Source organism: Epinephelus lanceolatus, chromosome 12 (assembly GCF_041903045.1).
Source record: "Epinephelus lanceolatus isolate andai-2023 chromosome 12, ASM4190304v1, whole genome shotgun sequence".
Lineage (NCBI taxonomy): Eukaryota > Metazoa > Chordata > Actinopteri > Perciformes > Serranidae > Epinephelus > Epinephelus lanceolatus.
In genome coordinates this window covers 25186483-25204771 of record NC_135745.1, presented here as the reverse complement: position 1 = coordinate 25204771, position 18289 = coordinate 25186483, and the positions used below count along the sequence as shown (strand labels likewise).

The window sequence follows — 18289 nt, the reverse complement described above, 5'->3', positions numbered from 1 at the left end:
CAAATACTGACTGAATCGATCAGCTCTGACTGTCTCAGGCAGATGGAGGGGGTCGCACACAGCCTTCCCTGTTGTATCCTCACTGCATATTAGACATCTTTCCAGCCTCTTTGCAGAGAGGCTTCAAAATCTGCTGAGATATCTCCTCACAGATCAACTAATGATAGGCGATGTTCACATGCAGTGGAGGAGACACACTTGTTATCTGGCACAGAGGTTGTCCTGTGAGAGGTTAAGGCAGAATGGCAGCGTCCTTTCCGCATGACCGCCTCCACCAGCCTCGGCCTGCACTGACAATCTGGGACCAAGCATTACACTTTTTTTTTTTTTTTACGTCCACTTAAAGCAAACCCTCCTGGGCTTTTGTGCTTTCATACGTGGGCCGATAATGTCAAAGTCACAAAGGATGCAGCTCATCACAGCAGTGTTTTAACATGCGCAAAGCAAAGGCGACATAAAATGACGGCCCCGGCCTGTAGCATGTATGAAATGGTAGGCTAGTGTATGGAATTTACGACAGCTGCTTTCTGCTCCTACTGCGGGGATCTGAAGGAGCGCATCCACCTCTTCTGTTGCAGCGATGCGCAGCCGTGCCGCATGACTCACAACGGCAGAAATGGCACGGATGTAAACAGGGGGCGGGCTCAGGTAGGCCTAACCTGTACCCGCGCGGCCAATGGGACGCCGCGCTCCTCTGCCTTGGCTCCGATCCCGCGCTTCTCATTGGTGCTCCTGCGCGTCCATCACGGTGTAAGGAGCGAGGCGCAGCTTCGCAATTACACCGCGGAACGGAGGAGAGGGGGGGAAAAATGATTAATCTGTCAAAGGCGAATTTGTGTTCGGGATGAGACCGCTCTGACATTCAACCGACCGGAACGAAGCCCACAGGCGAGTGCTATTAAATGCACAGGAATTTGGGATCACGCTGATGCACCGTGGCAGGTGGCTCTTGTATAATCGTCCGGGGTCTTGTCACTTGTCTTTGCTGCCTGCCTGCCGCGTCGCTTCAGCACTGGACAGCGACCGGGACCATCGGACACTGAAAACACTGAGGGAATCCTGAGGCGGGGTGAGCTCACAACAACCCAGTGTTATCGTTATGATATAATTTCACTTTGCATGGTTTTATCTTGTATATAAACGTGTGTGTGCACGCATGAGACGGTGCATTGTTTTGCCCTTATTGCGCGTCATTCGTGTGTGATTTGTGGAGCCCTGCGCGCACAGGTTTGATCATATGGAGCCTATAGAGCTCCACTCACCAAATGCCCTTGAAAGTAAAGGCTTCGTGCTGCTCGCTGTGTTTGCGTGTGTGCAGCCAGAGAGAGGAGGGAGAGAGGTTATGGTGGTTGTGGTGAGCAACTGCGCAATTGTCTGTCCCTGTCTGTTCATATCTCTGTCTTCTCTGCACCTCTCTATCTCTCCTCTGCTTCCACAGTCGGTCCGACCCTCGCTTGGCTCGGGGCAACGCGCGGCTAGATGACTTCACTACATCAACAAGCACCGCGGTATCCTGGACTAATATAGCAGCGCTACATCCCCCCCCTACTCCTCCTCCTCCACCACCACCTCCTCCTCCTCCTCCTCCTCTCTCTCCATTTCCATTCGCTGATCCCGAGTCCACCCGTCTAAAGGCACCATGGGAAACCGTGGCATGGAGGACCTGATCCCGCTGGTCAACAAGCTGCAGGATGCCTTCAGCTCCATCGGCCAGGCCTGCAACCTGGATCTGCCGCAGATCGCGGTAGTCGGCGGGCAGAGTGCAGGAAAGAGCTCCGTGCTGGAGAACTTTGTCGGCAGGTAAAGTTGACCACCAGAAATAGGATAATCCCTTCTCCGGTTAACCTTGAGGATGACATAAGAGGCCTATGGAGCCAAGCTCTTTGTGCAGAGTTCAAACCATCTCTCCCCCCCAGCTTTAAGTCAATGCACAGTTATGTTCTGTTCAGCTTTTTTTTTAAAACACATACAACACTGGCTTGTGGCTACTGGCAGAGGAGGGAAGTGGTATTTGGGTTACAGCAGCACCCCTGGGGATTTCAGCCCAATCAGCACCAACTGCAGTCCTCCACAGTCCTAGAAATATCTGTACAGTTCCCAAGCATCCTTTGGAGGGCATGAATATGGCACTGACCCCTTAAAAATGATACTGTCATGTTGCAGAGACACATCGCTGCATTTTTAAAAACACCATCCTACTATACATGTGAGCTCCCACTCCTGAAAACACATGAATATTCATCACCTTGCCCTGGATTTTGGTCGCCCTTAACAAATAAATTATGAGCACATGCATTTGAATTTTTTTCGAGATAAGAATCAAGTCATTCCTCAACCAGGAGTGTTATTCTGTTCATCAATTCCACTGTTAAAAGATGGATCAGAAACACAACAGAATATCTGAAACTGTTTCAATACTCAATTTTAGCAGTATTGCTGCCATAACCTTATTTTCTGCTCAGTATTATGGCATCATTCTGTCTGTCTTGAAATGGACAACCTTTTAATCGATAGCTAGTTGATCTCAGGATTTGCTGAAAGAACTAACTCTCTAAACTGATTCATTTGTCTGTGCCAGCTGATATAGTACCTAACAAATTAAAGGGTCACTCCATCGATATTGCACATCATGACCCAGTCCCAATTCTACCCAGTGGCACTATGCCGAGTCTTGGAGCGGCTTTGACAAAGTAGTGACCCCTCAGAATGGAGCCACAAGGGATAGGGTTTGAAATCTTAACCTAGAAAATGGGACGCTACTTGTTACGTCATCATGCCGAAAATGGCACATACACAAGTTAGCACTTAGCTAAAAGTAACTGATATGTGGTTGAAATAGCATTAGTTAGCTACGAGTAATGGATAACAGTTAAGACAGGTAGCTAAAGATAAAGGGGGCTAGATGACAAACGACAAAAGAAACGGGACTCCCTATCCTACGCAACAGCACTCATAACATAGTGGTAGGCCTAAGCGAGAGAGCTGGGACAGATCAGTTTACTTGCCGTGGAGAGCACTGCTCAGAAACCAGCTGTGTCATATCTTCTGTGGCTCTGGAGGGAGCTGATGATGTCATCAGGGTTATTTGAGTTAGGTGTTGGACTACAGATATTATGAGTTATGAACTGGGGGTGTTATGCTTGAAAGATTAGCGCTGTGAAAGTCTAATGACAGATACTTTTGAGTAGCATCATGGGGAATGTAGGATCCAGTGTTATGGGGCTTGACCCATGGAAGGGACTGGGACCGGGCAGTATTTCGATATATCAGTATCATGATATGAAACTAGATAATGTCTTGGATATCGTTGGTGATGTCTTTACCTGGTTTAAAAAGATGCATTCCTGAATTTACCAGGCTGTTCTAGATGCTCTATTATTTGCCTTTACTCACAGCCAACCCTACAATATTGTGGCGACATTACTATCAAGGTATTTTTTAAAAAATATCATGACTTGATTTTCTCTGTATCGCCCAGTCCTAGAAAAAAATGTGTTATAAACTGGAGGTATTGAGTTGGAAAGATGAGAGCAGGGATTGTCTCATAAAAGATGCTATTGAGTTGGAATATGAGATAGTAGGATGCAGTGTTCTGGGAGTTTTAGGGACTAGAGCTGGGCAATGTTTCAATATTATATCAATATGGTTATATGAAACTAGATATCGTCTTGCATTTTTGGATTTTGGATAGCGTAAGTGATGCCTTTTCCTAGTTTTAACCCTTTGAAACCTGAGCAAGCTGGCTTGATTTCTTTCAAAAACATGGGAAGAAGGCAGCGAGCAACTTAACAAGAAATGACCCAAATTTAGCAAAAAAAAAAATAGTACACAATTATAAGTAAATTACCTGAAAATTAGCAAGAAAAGAAGAATAAAAAAACAACAATAAACAAAGAAATGACATAGAAAAAAAGACTAAAAATTGAAAAATACTTGAATGTATAATTATTATAATTATAAATATAGTTTTCTGGACATTCATTAATTAATTTCCCCTAATAGCTTATCCTGGTTTTCTGGATATTTTCCCTGTTTTAAAAAAAAAAAAAAATCCAAGAATTTACTGTCTTTCTCTATTTTAATAATAATAATAATAATGATAATGATAATGATAATAATAATTAATTTAATTTAATCATAGCCATTTTTCTCCCCCATGCTCAGGCTTGTGAAGGAAATCTGATCCAGGTTTCAAAGGATTAAAGGAGGCATTACAATAAAGTGATGTAATTTTCCGAACTTACCACACTGTTTTAGATGTTCTGTAATTTGCCTTTACGTACAGTCAACCCTACAATAATGTCTCAATATTGATATTGAGGTATTTGTGAAAAAAATATTGTGATACTTACTACAGCCCTTGAAAAAATGTGTTATGAACTGGAGGTATTGAGTTGGAAAGACGAGTGTAGGGATTGTCTCATAAGAGATGCTATTGAGTTGCATTATGGGAAATGTAGGATGCAGTGTTTTTGGAGCTTGACTCATTTCAGGGACTAAACGTCAGAATGTCTCGGCCTCTGCTCCTTAAACATTAACGACTATTTTTTCACTCTGTTGCGTGCAAGTTCTTAATATTGCATCTCTACATTAGCTGGATTGTTTCAGTGTGATCAAAGAGCTCCTTTGCATGTGTGCAGTCCCAGATGGATGCATTGATTTTGTCCTGTACCATCCCTCATTGAGAGTCGTGATGCTGAGTAATGGTCCATCTGTCCAGACACCGGCTCCACACAGTGCTGAATGGACAAGTAGTGGGCTTTTTTTTTTAAACTCATCCCACTTGAGGGAGCTCTGAGGGTCGATATGTGTTAATAAGTTTATCTTGGAACAGCCCTTTAGCATTGGAGGTGGCTGTGATGCCTGTCTGGTGCGTGGCGTGCTCGTGGATGTATGCGCACACAGACACACAAAACGGGTCGGTGAGGAACCCCTCAGGAAATGGCGAAGTCATCGTTTTTAAACGAGAGAGCTCATGTCAGCGAAGCAGCTCTTCATTCTGACCTGTTGTTTATCAGATCAGATTGTCCTGTACTGTCGGAGCACTTAGTTGCAGCTGCAGGAGCCGAGCGGTGCTGTGTTTTAAAATGGCCCCTGTTCCACTCAGACTATAATGCATCGGCGTACAGCACACCAGATTAGTGACGCTGAAGGGTCTGCAGTAGCTGGCATGCCTTGATATCGGGTATAATTGTAATACATTTGCCCTTCAAGAGGTCAAAGGAGAAAAGTCTTAAAATGAAGATATCATTGTGACACCAACACTCTGTTTACATTGGCTGTGGTGTGATGTAATGACTTTTGATTGGCTGTCTTTCCTCAGGGACTTTCTGCCCCGTGGATCTGGTATTGTCACCCGCAGGCCTCTGGTTCTGCAGCTTATCAGCGCCAGTGCAGGTGGGCGCACACACATTTACACACCCACGCATGCTAACATGCACACACACACACACACACACACACACACACAAATGCAGCCTCCCCCTCTCCCCTTGTTAAATTGTTCTGTTTTTTTTTTTCTTCTGGCGTTTTTCCCTCCTCACACTGGCATTATTTTTCTCTCAGACACATGCAGCACAGCCACCACTAATCCCAGTTATGTATTCTTCTCCTCTACAGAATGGGCTGAATTCCTCCACTGCAAAGGGAAGAAGTTCACAGACTTCGATGAGGTTCGCCAAGAGATTGAGGCGGAGACGGACCGTGTCACGGGGGCCAACAAAGGCATCTCACCGGTCCCCATCAACCTGCGGGTTTACTCCCCTCACGGTGCGAAACCTTAACTCACCGTTCACTGTCCAGTAACAGCACACAATAACACATTTCAATCAAAGTAGACTGCAACAAGCTGTGAGTGTGTGTCATCATACTTTCACTCTGTGTATTATTAGCTAGCATACAAATGTTTTCAATAAGAATACGGTTTGGTGAGCAAAATAATCATGAATGAATTTCTGTGCTGTTGAGTGGTTGAAAGGAGGCTAAACAGGCATTTTAAAGGCTCCATGTTTATATGGCTGAATATAACATATTCAAACACTACACTGATGTTTACTCAAGGATGAATGCTGTCCTTTTAAACCAGAGCCTTGAAATGAAGTAAAATTGGTAACCTTGAACTAATTATTTGAGCTTTCTAGCGTCTGTGATCCTCTGCTAATGTGATTTGCAGAGGATTGTGAATTAGCTTATAGCTGGTATTTCATCAGCAACATTGGAATTACATCCTGAAAAGCTGAGATGCATATGACTGGTTAAATGACAGTTAGAGAGGCCTAAAATGCTTCAGCATGAACATTTTCGTCCTCATTTAGCATTCACATTTATTTTAGGTTTGTGGTTCTGGGAGGGAGTTGATCCTGTTGATAAAGCACTCATGAACTAGATGATATATGTGGTATACATAAGGTTTGCTCAGTTAAAAGGTAGTTCTGTAATTCGCTAGTGATTCCTACAAAATTTCCAGCAGTTTTGCTCCTGCAGGCGATTGTACCAGCTGTTAGGGACTGTTCATTATTTATCAGAGGGGAGGGAGTGTTGCAAAAAGGGCTAGGTGCTTCAAATAATCTTTTAAGCACTGGAGAGGGGGGTGATTTTTTTTATTTGGCTGAGGGAAGGGACATTCAACTTTAAATGGTCTTATTTTGTATTTAATTTAAATACCATCAGAACTCCAAAACCCACAAGTTGGTTTGAAAGACATGTTTTCTTTAACAAATTGCCAAAATTACACCATTTATTAAAGCGGAAACAGAAATTATCATCAGATTTTTACATTTCCAGTGGTCCCTGAACACATCATGTAAGACAAAGGCTTCCATCAAGAAATATAATAAAGTAATGAAGCTTAAAATAGTGATATTTGATTCATTTCGTTTCATCAGCATGTAAATGATGCTGGCTCTTAGTCAGTGCAAAACGTGGCCCAGCTATAATGTAGTTAAGTGAATACCAAATTTAGATGTACACTAAATTAAAACAAGTTTCATCACGCAACTTATAAACCAGAGCAGAACCCCATCATCGCCAAGGCTGCGCCCCCTTTTGGTGCACAAGAAACGCGCTGTTGCACCATGAGAGAAACAGAAAAAAATGCCGAAAAGCTGTTAAACCGAGGCTTTCACACTGAAATTAAAGGCCCATAATGTACATGAATATTCACTGTCAGTGTGGTAAATGGCTACATGATGCTTATGACAGTCACTTCTGATGGATAGCTAGCTTGAGTGGGAGGCTGCTGCAGTACAGGCTGTCGTCTCAAACAGAGATAGATCAAACAGTTGGCTATGAACAGGTTGGTTATTAACAGACAACACTTATTCTAACGCTCCCTGTTGATTCAATCAAATATGTAGATATGTCCAGATAAGCAATAAACAGCCACTGTGTTGGGTCATAGATCCACTTGGGTAAGGGAAGTTTGAATGGACACGACGGCAACAATAAACCTTAATTTATTTGGTGTTTGATATGAAACAAACATTTATTTATCAAGAAATAAATGCAAGTGGTGTCAAAATTATAATCAAACACACATAAGATTGCCTCTATATGATCCTTAGTTTTCTGTCCCCCCAAAAAGGGGCAGGGCCTTGATGTTTTGTGCCGGTCTGGTCTACTTTTTTACATAGATGTTAGCTGTTACTATATATTGACACTAAATAACTGCCAGGCATAGCTAACTGTTGTGTTGCCTAGCTAACGCAACCAACCGCCAAGACATTCTAGCTAACATACAGCCTAACCCAGTGGTTCCCAACTGGTCCAGCCTCGGTGTCTAGATCTCTGCTTAGTCATTAATTCAAGGTCCACATAGTTTAATACATTCAGCCTCGTACTTGCGTCTTGCCATATCCTCAAGCTAGTTTGCTGTCTCTGTCAAGTAGCTATCCGCTAGTTACTCACTCTACAACAGGAAACAGCACTTCAAAATAAAAGGTTTGTGCCAGAAATTCATGGTACATTTTTTGTACAAACTTTACACGTTTGCGAGTCACTTGTGGTCCATTCAGAATGAGCCCACGACCCACTTTTGGACCGTGACCCACCAGTTGGGAACGACTGTTCTAACCTGTTAAGTGAAGCGTGGAAGAGATGGCTAATATGGACAGTGGTCGATTTATCTGACCTTATACTAGATTGAAATGCTAATTAAACTGGGAGGATTTTAAATACGTCAAACTCCAAAACATTATGCCAGTAATGTTACAAAACCTGGGCCGCTTCAAAGGACTCAGCCTATATCAGGCACAAAGAGAAATTCTCGAGATAGAACAGAGGCCAGAGCATCAGAACAATACAATAACACAACAAACTGCATGTTAGCACAAACAGACATGTTAGCAACATGAAGCTAACTCTGAAACAAAGCTAAACCATACTTAACATTTACAAAGGATTGCCAGTTAGCTCGGTTTATTATACAGCTTGCCCTCCTAAAACTCATTACTAATATCTACACAAACTAGAACATGAAGTCATGATGGTGCAGGCAAATTGTAATCTTTGAAACTAGCTAGTAGTTACTAAGGTTGTAAGTTACTAAATTTGCTGCTGCATATTTATAGTAGGGTATTTGAGGCTTTATTTATTTTTGGTCTCACAGTTAAAAATATGGTCAAAAACTTCAATTTCATAGTAGCCTATTTCTGTTTTTTGCCTGCTGTGCGGGGCAGTGTTAAAGCTTCAGGGGACCAGCTCAGCTAAAAATAAAAAATGTAAAGGAAAATAATGAAGATCACCTTTAACTAACAAAAGGTCACATAAATGTCACATGGGTACGGTCAGTTCTTCTTACTATATTTTACATTCCTCTGTGTGTGCAGTGTTGAACCTGACTCTCATCGACCTGCCGGGCATCACTAAGGTGCCGGTTGGAGACCAGCCCGTGGACATCGAGCAGCAGATCAGGGAAATGATCATGCAGTTCATCACCAGAGAGAGCTGCCTGATCCTGGCCGTCACTCCGGCCAACACTGACTTGGCCAACTCTGACGCTCTGAAACTGGCAAAGGACGTCGATCCACAGGGTAAGGCGACGGCGTGGAAAAGGTGTGGGGAGTAAAGGAGGCAGTAGAGGGATGTAGAAAGAGGGATGGAAGTAAATGGAGCAGGGGAAAGGGTGGCTTTGTGGTTAGTGCGAGTGACCTGGCCAGGGATGGTGCTCAGTGTCTGCCCTTGTTCTCTGACCTCTCTGAATGTGGAAACAGAATTTCCCTGCAGGGAGGGAGGGAGGGAAAAGAATGGAGTGATAGAGGAAACACAGCGGAGGAGATGCTGATGAAAAAGAGATGCTGCAAGTGGGATAATGAGGAAGGGTAAGAAAAGAATCAACTTAATTTAATGCCCAAAGAATTTGACCTTCAGACAGGAGAGGAGGATGAATTAGCTGCGAAGAGGACGACTTGGACAAAGTGACCTTGTGCGAGGGATGAAAAATATCAGACAAGGAGAGTGAGGTGAAAGAATATAGAAGGGAACAGGGAGAGATGGGATGCTCACAGCTAAAGATGCTTGGAGAGGATGACATGGCAGAATTAAACAGGAATAAAGAAAGAAGTAGAGGGATGGAATGGATGCAAAGCTGCATCTGGAACTGGGCAACAATGACATCTTCAGAGTGCTCGTTTTGTCGGAACAACAGTCGAAAAACGGAAAAGCAGAAACATTTAAGAAACTGGCAAGTGTTGCATATTTAATCAGAAAGGTGGCCCATAATCCTTGATAAAAATAGTGCCTGTAAAGGAGCTGTATGCGACATTCAGAACATGAATATAACAGCAAACAACTATTTGCTATGTAAAGATATAGTGGAGTAACTACATCCCTAGAAGAGGATGAAGTCAGTCTCCCTCTGTTACCCTTTTCAACTAACATGGAACCGGTTCTGTCCGGTTCCCACACCTAAATTTGAAATGTTAAAAGCATTTCAACCAAAAAATAAATTGGTTCCCCGGAAGTTTGTCCACAGCTGGAGCCAAAAAATAGCAGGTTTTTGTTGACCTGAAGTGCAAACCATGACGACATTAGTGGATGCGTCATATTCTACAGGTTGGAAAGAGAGGATGGAGAAGTCCAGTGAGAAATAAGAGAGCAGGCAGTGGTCTTATTAATGGTTGGTCCATGGTCATCAGCAGACCCACAGGAAATCTGCGCTTGCAGGACTTCCAAAGACATGTTCATAGATTTTCTGCAGATTAAAAAAACAAACATCTATGATTAATATTGTCTATCACATTACAAGCAAAACCTATTCTGCTGGATTCTGCAGATTTTCATTTCTGGATTATCACTGAAAACGAGGGTCACTGTCAATGCGATCCACCATTTTGCTACTACTGTTTACTTATGTTGTGCATTGTACAACACCCTCTGTTGATGACACATTCTTGAATACAATGGTTCCACTTAAAACTGGTGGACACACGGGCTGGCTCGCGAGATAGCACCAAGGTTCCAAGAAGCCTGAATGGTTCAAGAACCAGAGCTAAATTGTTGGCAAGGGGTATGTGTGTTGTAATCCGAGCTTCTCTGGTCATTGTTGTGGTAGAGTATCTGCCGGTGCATGCACATTAATGCATAAAAGTGTGTATCCCACTGGCTAGCTAATTGCTGCCGCTCTGCACTGCACTCATACAGCGGTTACCATGAATGTATCAAGAGACCTGGAATCAGCATTGAAGGCAGAACCCCTGTAATTCCTATGAAAGTTGCTCTGTGGCTTATGAAGCTAAAAACGCTCTATTTCCAGGGTATGATATTATCCAGATGATTGGCGCTGCTTCTGCATCGTTGGGCCCATAGAGCAAGCGCACTGAAAACTTCCATCCAGGCTGGCTACTTGGGGTTTAGCACTCTGCTAACTTGAATGGAGATAAAATGATTAAATCTTTTGGCTCTTCCAGACATTCCAAATGTTATCAGATCGAATGGATCAAATCCTGATAGTGAAATGAGTCATTTGGGTTATGACGCTAAAAAAAATGTATCCACTGATTTACAGACGTCTCTTTCACAAAAAGTCTTTTCGTGCCTAATGGCATCATGTGATGTACAACAGAAATCGCAGTACCACTGTTTGGCCACTCTGAAAATTTCCACATAGATGTATGTACGTATGTAACTCAACTGAAAGCCCATGCATTCCTTTGAGAACATCCATGATCTCCGACATGTTTGTGAAACTCTTCCTTTTTTATTGGTCTGAATTTTGCCTTGATGGAAAAATTGAGCGTTTGTTATAGATTTCAGACAGATCATATGCACTATGCCACAGGAAGTTAGCATAAAAACAAATTAGCTAACAGACTGATTAATTTAATATAGCTCTATTTATACATTTTTGAAAAAAAAAAAGTTTGACATGTTCAGCTAACTAACTTGGTAGCTTGCTAGTTGTGTAAGATATAGAGTGCATACGTAGTGGATCATAGGTCTTTTAAGAAAATGTTTCATAAAACTGGCCACACACCAGACAGGCAAACCTGCGTACTTATTTGTTCCACAAGATTGGACAGTGAAAAAAATTCAGAATTAACTTTTCTACCATTTCTGCTGTGGCATTTCTTTCCATCCGTAAAGAGATGCATTTCCTTGTGTTGAACACTCAGGGTGTACTCCATATACTTTACATAATACGAATATAAAACAAATTGTGTGGAAACAAGGCATTTAGCTCTGTCAACACTGCTGATGTGTTAGCACTGTTCACGCTATCAGCACCATTACCTGTAAGACGTTGGCTTAGTCTGAGTGGGCGGAAGTTTGCTGCATAGATCAGCCTCTCATTGGGCGGAACGAGCCACCCGCTGAAGTCCCACCCTACCACCTCCGGTTGTGTAGCAGTTTTCAACAGTTTTCAACATGTCCTTTACTAACTTTTGCGGTGTTTGATCTTGCGGGGATGTAGCCATTTTTCTGCCATGGATCGCGTCCTGTAGGTGATATTTTTGTGGGCGTGTTACACCAAAACCTGTTTCCCCCCGGTAATATTTTTGCAAGCACACCGTTGCTGTGGCACCGCCAAGAACGATTGTGATTGGTTCAAGAAATACAAGCAGCCGGGGCGTTTTTTTCTCCAATCTTAAAGTGAGAGTCGGCCCAGCCATACCTTTCTTTTCTTGAGAAAGGTCTGGTGAGCGAGACTAACACTGGCTTAACCACCTCCATGTTGAATGCTGTGTGCGCTCTGAATACTAGGTATGCTCTGAATGTTACATACAGCTCCTTTAAACTTCCTAAAAGCATTTCTAATTTTCTCTTACAACCGCTCTCCCTCTTTTTGACCTCTTTTCTAGGTCTGAGGACTATTGGAGTAATCACCAAACTGGATTTGATGGACGAGGGCACAGATGCTCGAGATGTTCTGGAGAACAAGTTGTTGCCGCTGCGAAGAGGTGTGTGTGCCAGCCAGATTCACTTTGGCTATTGTACTCACTTTTTCTCTTGAAACAGTTCCAATAACTGTGTCCTTGCTCTACCTTCTTTCACTTCCACTACTTATTTCTCTCAATTTGTGTCTGTGTTTATTCGTTCACAGGTTATATTGGAGTGGTGAACCGCAGTCAGAAGGACATTGATGGGAAAAAAGATATCAAGGCAGCTTTGGAGGCTGAAAGGAAGTTCTTCTTTTCCCACGCATCATACAGGCACATGGCTGATAAAATGGGCACCCCACGACTGCAGAAAGTGCTCAATGAGGTGATCATAGATTTACTCTCGTTGCTTTCCCACAAAGCACTTTACATAATTAACAAGAGGGCGGCATTGTTTTTTGTTTTGTTTTGGTTTTTTTTTTACTCGCATTGTATGGCACATCATCGTGGGTGATACAAGATTGGCAATAGGTGGGAAATGCGCTCACTTTTTCTAGTTCAGCTCCAAATAATTTATAGTTTCACTCAGGCAGGCATTCCACATTTTCTCTGCATTTTTATTGTATGAATGTTACATTATCTATGAAAACAGTGAAATATACAGGCTTGATCAGTAGATCACTATACAGCCAAAATGGCAATAACATAATCTAGTTGTTGATGCTCCTGTGTGATTATAATTAGTTTGATTTTGCTGGCTTTGTGTCTTCACAGCAATTGACCAACCACATCCGGGACACCCTGCCAGCTTTCCGTAGCAAGCTGCAGTCCCAGCTGTTGGCTCTGGACAAGGAGGCTGAGGAATACCGGGGATACCGACCAGATGACCCATCCCGCAAAACCAAGCAGCTGTTGCAGTCAGTGCCCCGATTTTTTCTCACAACAAGAGCATTTACATTAGATTTGGATCATAAAATCTAAGTATCCTGCAAAACATCTGACATCTGAAGAGATCATTACTTTCTCCCATGGCACCTGTTGCTTAGCAGCTCTTATTCTAGATGTCAGAAGCTGGTCTTTTATTAATGAGATTTGTGTCTTTGTTGTTGTTTTCAGGATGGTGCAGCAGTTCTCTGTGGACTTTGAGAAAAGGATTGAGGGTTCAGGGGATCAGGTGGACACAGTGGAGCTGTCTGGTGGAGCGAAAATCAACCGCATCTTTCATGAGCGTTTTCCCTTTGAGCTGGTCAAGGTGATGTGTTGCACATAGATCAAGATGGCACTGCAAAAAACCAAAACAAAAAAAATCAAAAAATCAGCTGATGTGAAACTATTTGACCCAGATGAAATGTTGGCATTGCATGTTTCTGCAAACCACGGTTATGTAGCATATACACACTATTATGTAGTGGATACTTTGAAACTTAACGTTTTAACAATGCTGCTGTTAACATGAGATTAGGTTTAGGTACAAAAACCACTTGGTTACGGTTAGGAAAATATCATAATTTTCTTTCAAAATTCACAGTTTTGAGCCTTAAAAGCAGCTGAAAAATCAGTGATGGACTGCTATAAAACACCCACACATGGTGGTTAAAAGCTGCTAGAAAATGGCTACGGTTTGCTACAAAACACCCATGTTTGGTGGCTAAAAAGCTGCTGGTATAACAGCGACAGGTCACTACAAAACACCCATGTTTGGTAGCTAAAAAAGCCACTGAAGTAACAGCAACGGGTCGCTATAAAACACCCATGTTTGGTGGCTAAAAGATGCTGGAAAAACAGCAACAGAACGCTGCAAAACACTCACACTTGGTGGTTGAAAGCTGCTACAAAAACAGTGACAGGTCGCTACAAAACACCCATGTTTGGTGGCTAAAAAGCCGCTGGAAGAACAGCGACAGGTTGCTAGAAAACTCCCATGTTTGGTGGCTAAAACATGCTGGCAAAACACCGTCAGGTAGCTACGAAACACCCATGTTTGATGGCTTAAAGCCTTTGGAAAGACAGTGATGGGTTGCTACTAAACACCCACGTTTGGTGTTATAAAATACTCTAAAAGAGTGAAGAAATGACTTTCAGCTAGGTGACACGCTATCCACCATCCCCTCCTCCTCCTGATGACAAAGTCAGCTTCTATGCTACATCACTTTTTGAAATCTAAAATAGCTATGAAACGTGCAAATGTCATTTATTTATTTGTGGTTTGCATAAATGAGCAATGCAAACATTTCCCTCTGGAAACTGGGCTGACAAACCCCTTTTGTGGCTTACAGTGGTCAGATTTAAGTATATTGAATCTCTTCTGGAATCCCATTGTGTCATTTTTTTAAATGTAGAATTTAAACTCCTCCCAGGTTGCTAAAACCCACAAATTCTCAGGAAAATACAGAGTTCATGACCTTATGTCCTCAAGCAACAGCAATAGCAACAGCAGTGAGTCATCTTGCTGTTATTCTGTCTTGTTCAATCTCTCGAAAATTCCTGCTACAAAGGGAAGTGCACAGGGAACAGTTGAAATAATGTCACCTCAGTATACTTATTTCATCTCATTTTAAGACAATTAAGTCTGATTGTAAAACTAAACGACAGTTTTGCTCTATATGTCCTTGGCTTTCTTTGCTCTGTTTCCTTCCAACTCCTCACTAACACTGTAAAATGGCCTCTTATATCCTCTCTTTATTTTTTTTCTTGAGTGATTTCTAAATAGCTTCACTATTATCAATACATGTCCATACTCATCTTGCAAATGCAGCCATTTTCTCTCTTTATCTCATAACTTTTTTTTTTTTACCTCTGTTGTGCTCTATCTCTTCATGCTGTCTCCCATGATTTACAGTTTTACAACTCTGTTCTTTGTGTTCATTGTCTAAACTCCTCCTCTGTTCCCTTCAGATGGAGTGTGATGAGAAGGAGATGCGTCGTGAGATCAGTTATGCCATCAAGAACATCCACGGTATCAGGTAGGTATTGGTCTACCAAATTAAATATGGGATTTTTAAACTGTAGCCACATCTGTTTTGTTCCCAAAAAGCACACAATTCATCCAAATATTTGGGATATACCCACCAGTAATGCTATCACTCTTGTCTGTCTGCCTTCCATTAAGGTATAAATGCTTTTATTTATAGCCATACATCATAACGTGTTAAAAAATAAATAAATAAGTTAAAAAAATACAGATGTTTAAATCTGGTTTGCAAACAACCTAAAAATACATGGTGTGGAGAGGAATTTGTGAAGAAGGGAGGAGCATGATGTTGTCCTTTACTTTTACATGTTCAGTCCACCCACTCTGTGTGTTTCTATTTTAGCTCAGCAGTGGTTTGCCACCACAACCAAAAGAATTGCCACCCAAGCGAGAAATATGACATTTAAAGAAACAACACATTTTAGCCTGCAAAAACAAAAGCTGGTCCAATATTTACCAAAGTTTTTGCACCTACCTCTTTATTTATTATTCCAGTAACAGACTGGAAACAGTACAGAGTCTGTTAATATTATTAAAGTAGCTGTCATAGGAGATGAAAACCACATTTCATCTCAATTGTACATTTCCTTCCTCTTGGTGGCTTCCAGGACTGGACTTTTCACCCCTGATATGGCGTTCGAGGCCATTGTAAAGAAGCAGGTCATAAAACTGAAGGAGCCCTGTGTCAAGTGTGTGGACATGGTCATCCAGGAACTGATTAACACCGTGCGCCAGTGCTCCACCAAGGTAAGTCTGGGTTTATGGAGGTTTGGAAGTTAAAAGAAGACGGAGAGAGGAAAAAGGGAAGAAAGGATAGTCGAAAAAGGATGAATGAATGAATGAAAGACACTTCAATGAATGATGAGCTCACTGTTTTATTATTCATTATTCCACGTTCTTCTTATGTACCATGAGTGATAAGCTGTGTGATGTGTTTTCAGCTGGAGTGCTTCCCCATGCTGCGTGAGGAAACTGAGAGAATTGTGACTTCGCATATCCGAGACAGAGAGAGTCGGGCCAAGGACCAGGTAATGCTTGTTAGTATGCAGATACAATGGAAGGTCTGTGACATGTATTTTAAATCCATATCTGTTACTGTAATGTTAGGGGAATTACAAACAAGGTACCAATTATCCAAATAGATGACTATAAATACACATACTGTATAAAATAATAGATTTATCAACTAATTTTTGCACTTACTTATTATACTCCTATATTATAAAACGTACAGCTTATCCTCGTATTCACACACTTATATAAATGTAAATGTCCTATATTGTGTTATTGTACTACTCTATGAGCCCCAGCAAATTGCCCCCTAGGGAACAAATAGAGTGCCTAAAATTGACTTGTAAATACAAAGCTACCACCAGCAGCTGGTTAGCTTAGCTTAGCAAAAAGACTGGAAGCAGGGGGAAACAGCTAGCCAGGCTGTGTCCGAAAGTAATGAAATCCACATAGCAGCACCTCAGCTCCCTAACTAACATTTTATACATCTTGTTTGTTAAAAAATGGCACAATGTGGTTTTATGTGCTTGACATAAACAAGCTAGCTTCCGTGCTCCCAGTCTATATGCTAAGCTAAGCTAAGCTAACCAGCCGCTGGCTAGAGCCACACATTTAGATATCTGTGGTAAATATTGCTGCCTACAAGTAGAACTCATGGTTACCAAAAGGGAAGCCATGTACATGACTTGCTTGGTGTTAAAGTGGTCAAGCTGTGAGAGCACCTCTGCTAGGCAAAGGCAACAAGGATGTTAAGAAGCCACTGTGGCTTTAGCAAGCTAGCAAGCAGGTAACATAATGCAGCAAATGCAAAGGCATAAGCATTTTCCTCATATTTTAAAATTACACATAAATACTATATGACTAAAATTAGAATATATTAGTTTACCTTCCATCGAAAAACTAACGTTCATGGCTTCTGCCATTTCTGCAAACATTAGCTAACACATCAAATCTTGTAAACTCTGAGCTTTCACAAAAAAATGTAGTTATGAGGTCATGAATACCACAAGAGGTATATAAATATAAACTCTACTTGTGAACACGGTAAACATGACCCCATTTGAAGGCTGCATTTGAAGCTGCAACCAGCAGCCAGTAAGTTTAGCTTAGCATAAATACTGAAATTAGGTGGAAACAGATAGCCTGGCTCTGTCTGAAAGTGACAAAATCCACATGCCAGCATCTCTAAAGGTCACAAACAATTTATATTTCTTTTGTTTAATCTGTAAAAAAAAACAAAACATAAAAAGACATGTTGTGGTTTTATGCACCGGACAAAGACATGCTAGCTGTTCTCCCCTGCTCCCAGTCTTTATGCCAAGGTAAGCTAAGCTATTTGTGTGGTAAATATGACGCAACAACCAGCAGCCAGTTGGCTTAGCACAAAGGTTGGAAAGAGTTTAGATGTGACTTGTTAATTAATAAGCTTTGAAGGTGATGATAAGTAGATTTTGTCACTTTTGGGCAGAGCCAGGCTAGCTGTTTCCCCCATTTACAGTCTTTGTGCTAAGCTAAGCTAACTAGCTGCTGGCTAAAGCTGAAATTGACAAAATCCATATACCAGCATCTCTAAAGGTCACTAATTAACATTTTATATTTCTTTTGTTTAATCTGTGCAAAAACCGAAGAGTAAAAACGTCACGTTGTGGTTTTATGTACCGGACAGAAACAAGCTAGCTGCTCTCCTCTGCTCAGTCTTTATGCTAAGCCAAGCTATTTGTATGGTAAATATGAAGCAACAACCAGCAGCCATCTAGCTTAGCACAAAGGCTGGAGAGACTGTATGACTTGTTAATTAATACTGTAAGCTTTGTATGTGTTGATAAGCTAGCTGTTTCCCGTTTCCAATCTTTGTGCTAAGCTAAGCTAAGCTAACCAACTGCTGGCTAAAGCTACTTAGATATTTGTATGGTGAATATGAAGCCACAACCAGCAGCTGGTTAGCTTAGGTTAGCACAGAGACTGGAAACAGGGGTAAAGAGCTAGCCCGGCT

General features: G+C 41.9%; 1 protein-coding gene across 1 annotated transcript in view; it reads left to right on the top strand.

Moving 5' to 3' along the window:
- Positions 1–316: 316 nt before the first annotated feature.
- dnm3b (dynamin 3b) overlaps positions 317–18289 on the top strand; it is a 33703-nt gene continuing 15730 nt past the window's right edge. The window contains exons 1-12 of the mRNA XM_033649875.2: positions 317–1069; positions 1439–1800; positions 5324–5397; positions 5620–5769; positions 8826–9029; positions 12297–12395; positions 12539–12699; positions 13089–13231; positions 13431–13566; positions 15210–15277; positions 15894–16032; positions 16227–16313. Coding sequence (XP_033505766.1) covers positions 1640–1800; positions 5324–5397; positions 5620–5769; positions 8826–9029; positions 12297–12395; positions 12539–12699; positions 13089–13231; positions 13431–13566; positions 15210–15277; positions 15894–16032; positions 16227–16313 — 1422 coding nt within the window. The 5' untranslated portion in view covers positions 317–1069; positions 1439–1639. The remainder of the gene's footprint in view (positions 1070–1438; positions 1801–5323; positions 5398–5619; positions 5770–8825; positions 9030–12296; positions 12396–12538; positions 12700–13088; positions 13232–13430; positions 13567–15209; positions 15278–15893; positions 16033–16226; positions 16314–18289) is intronic.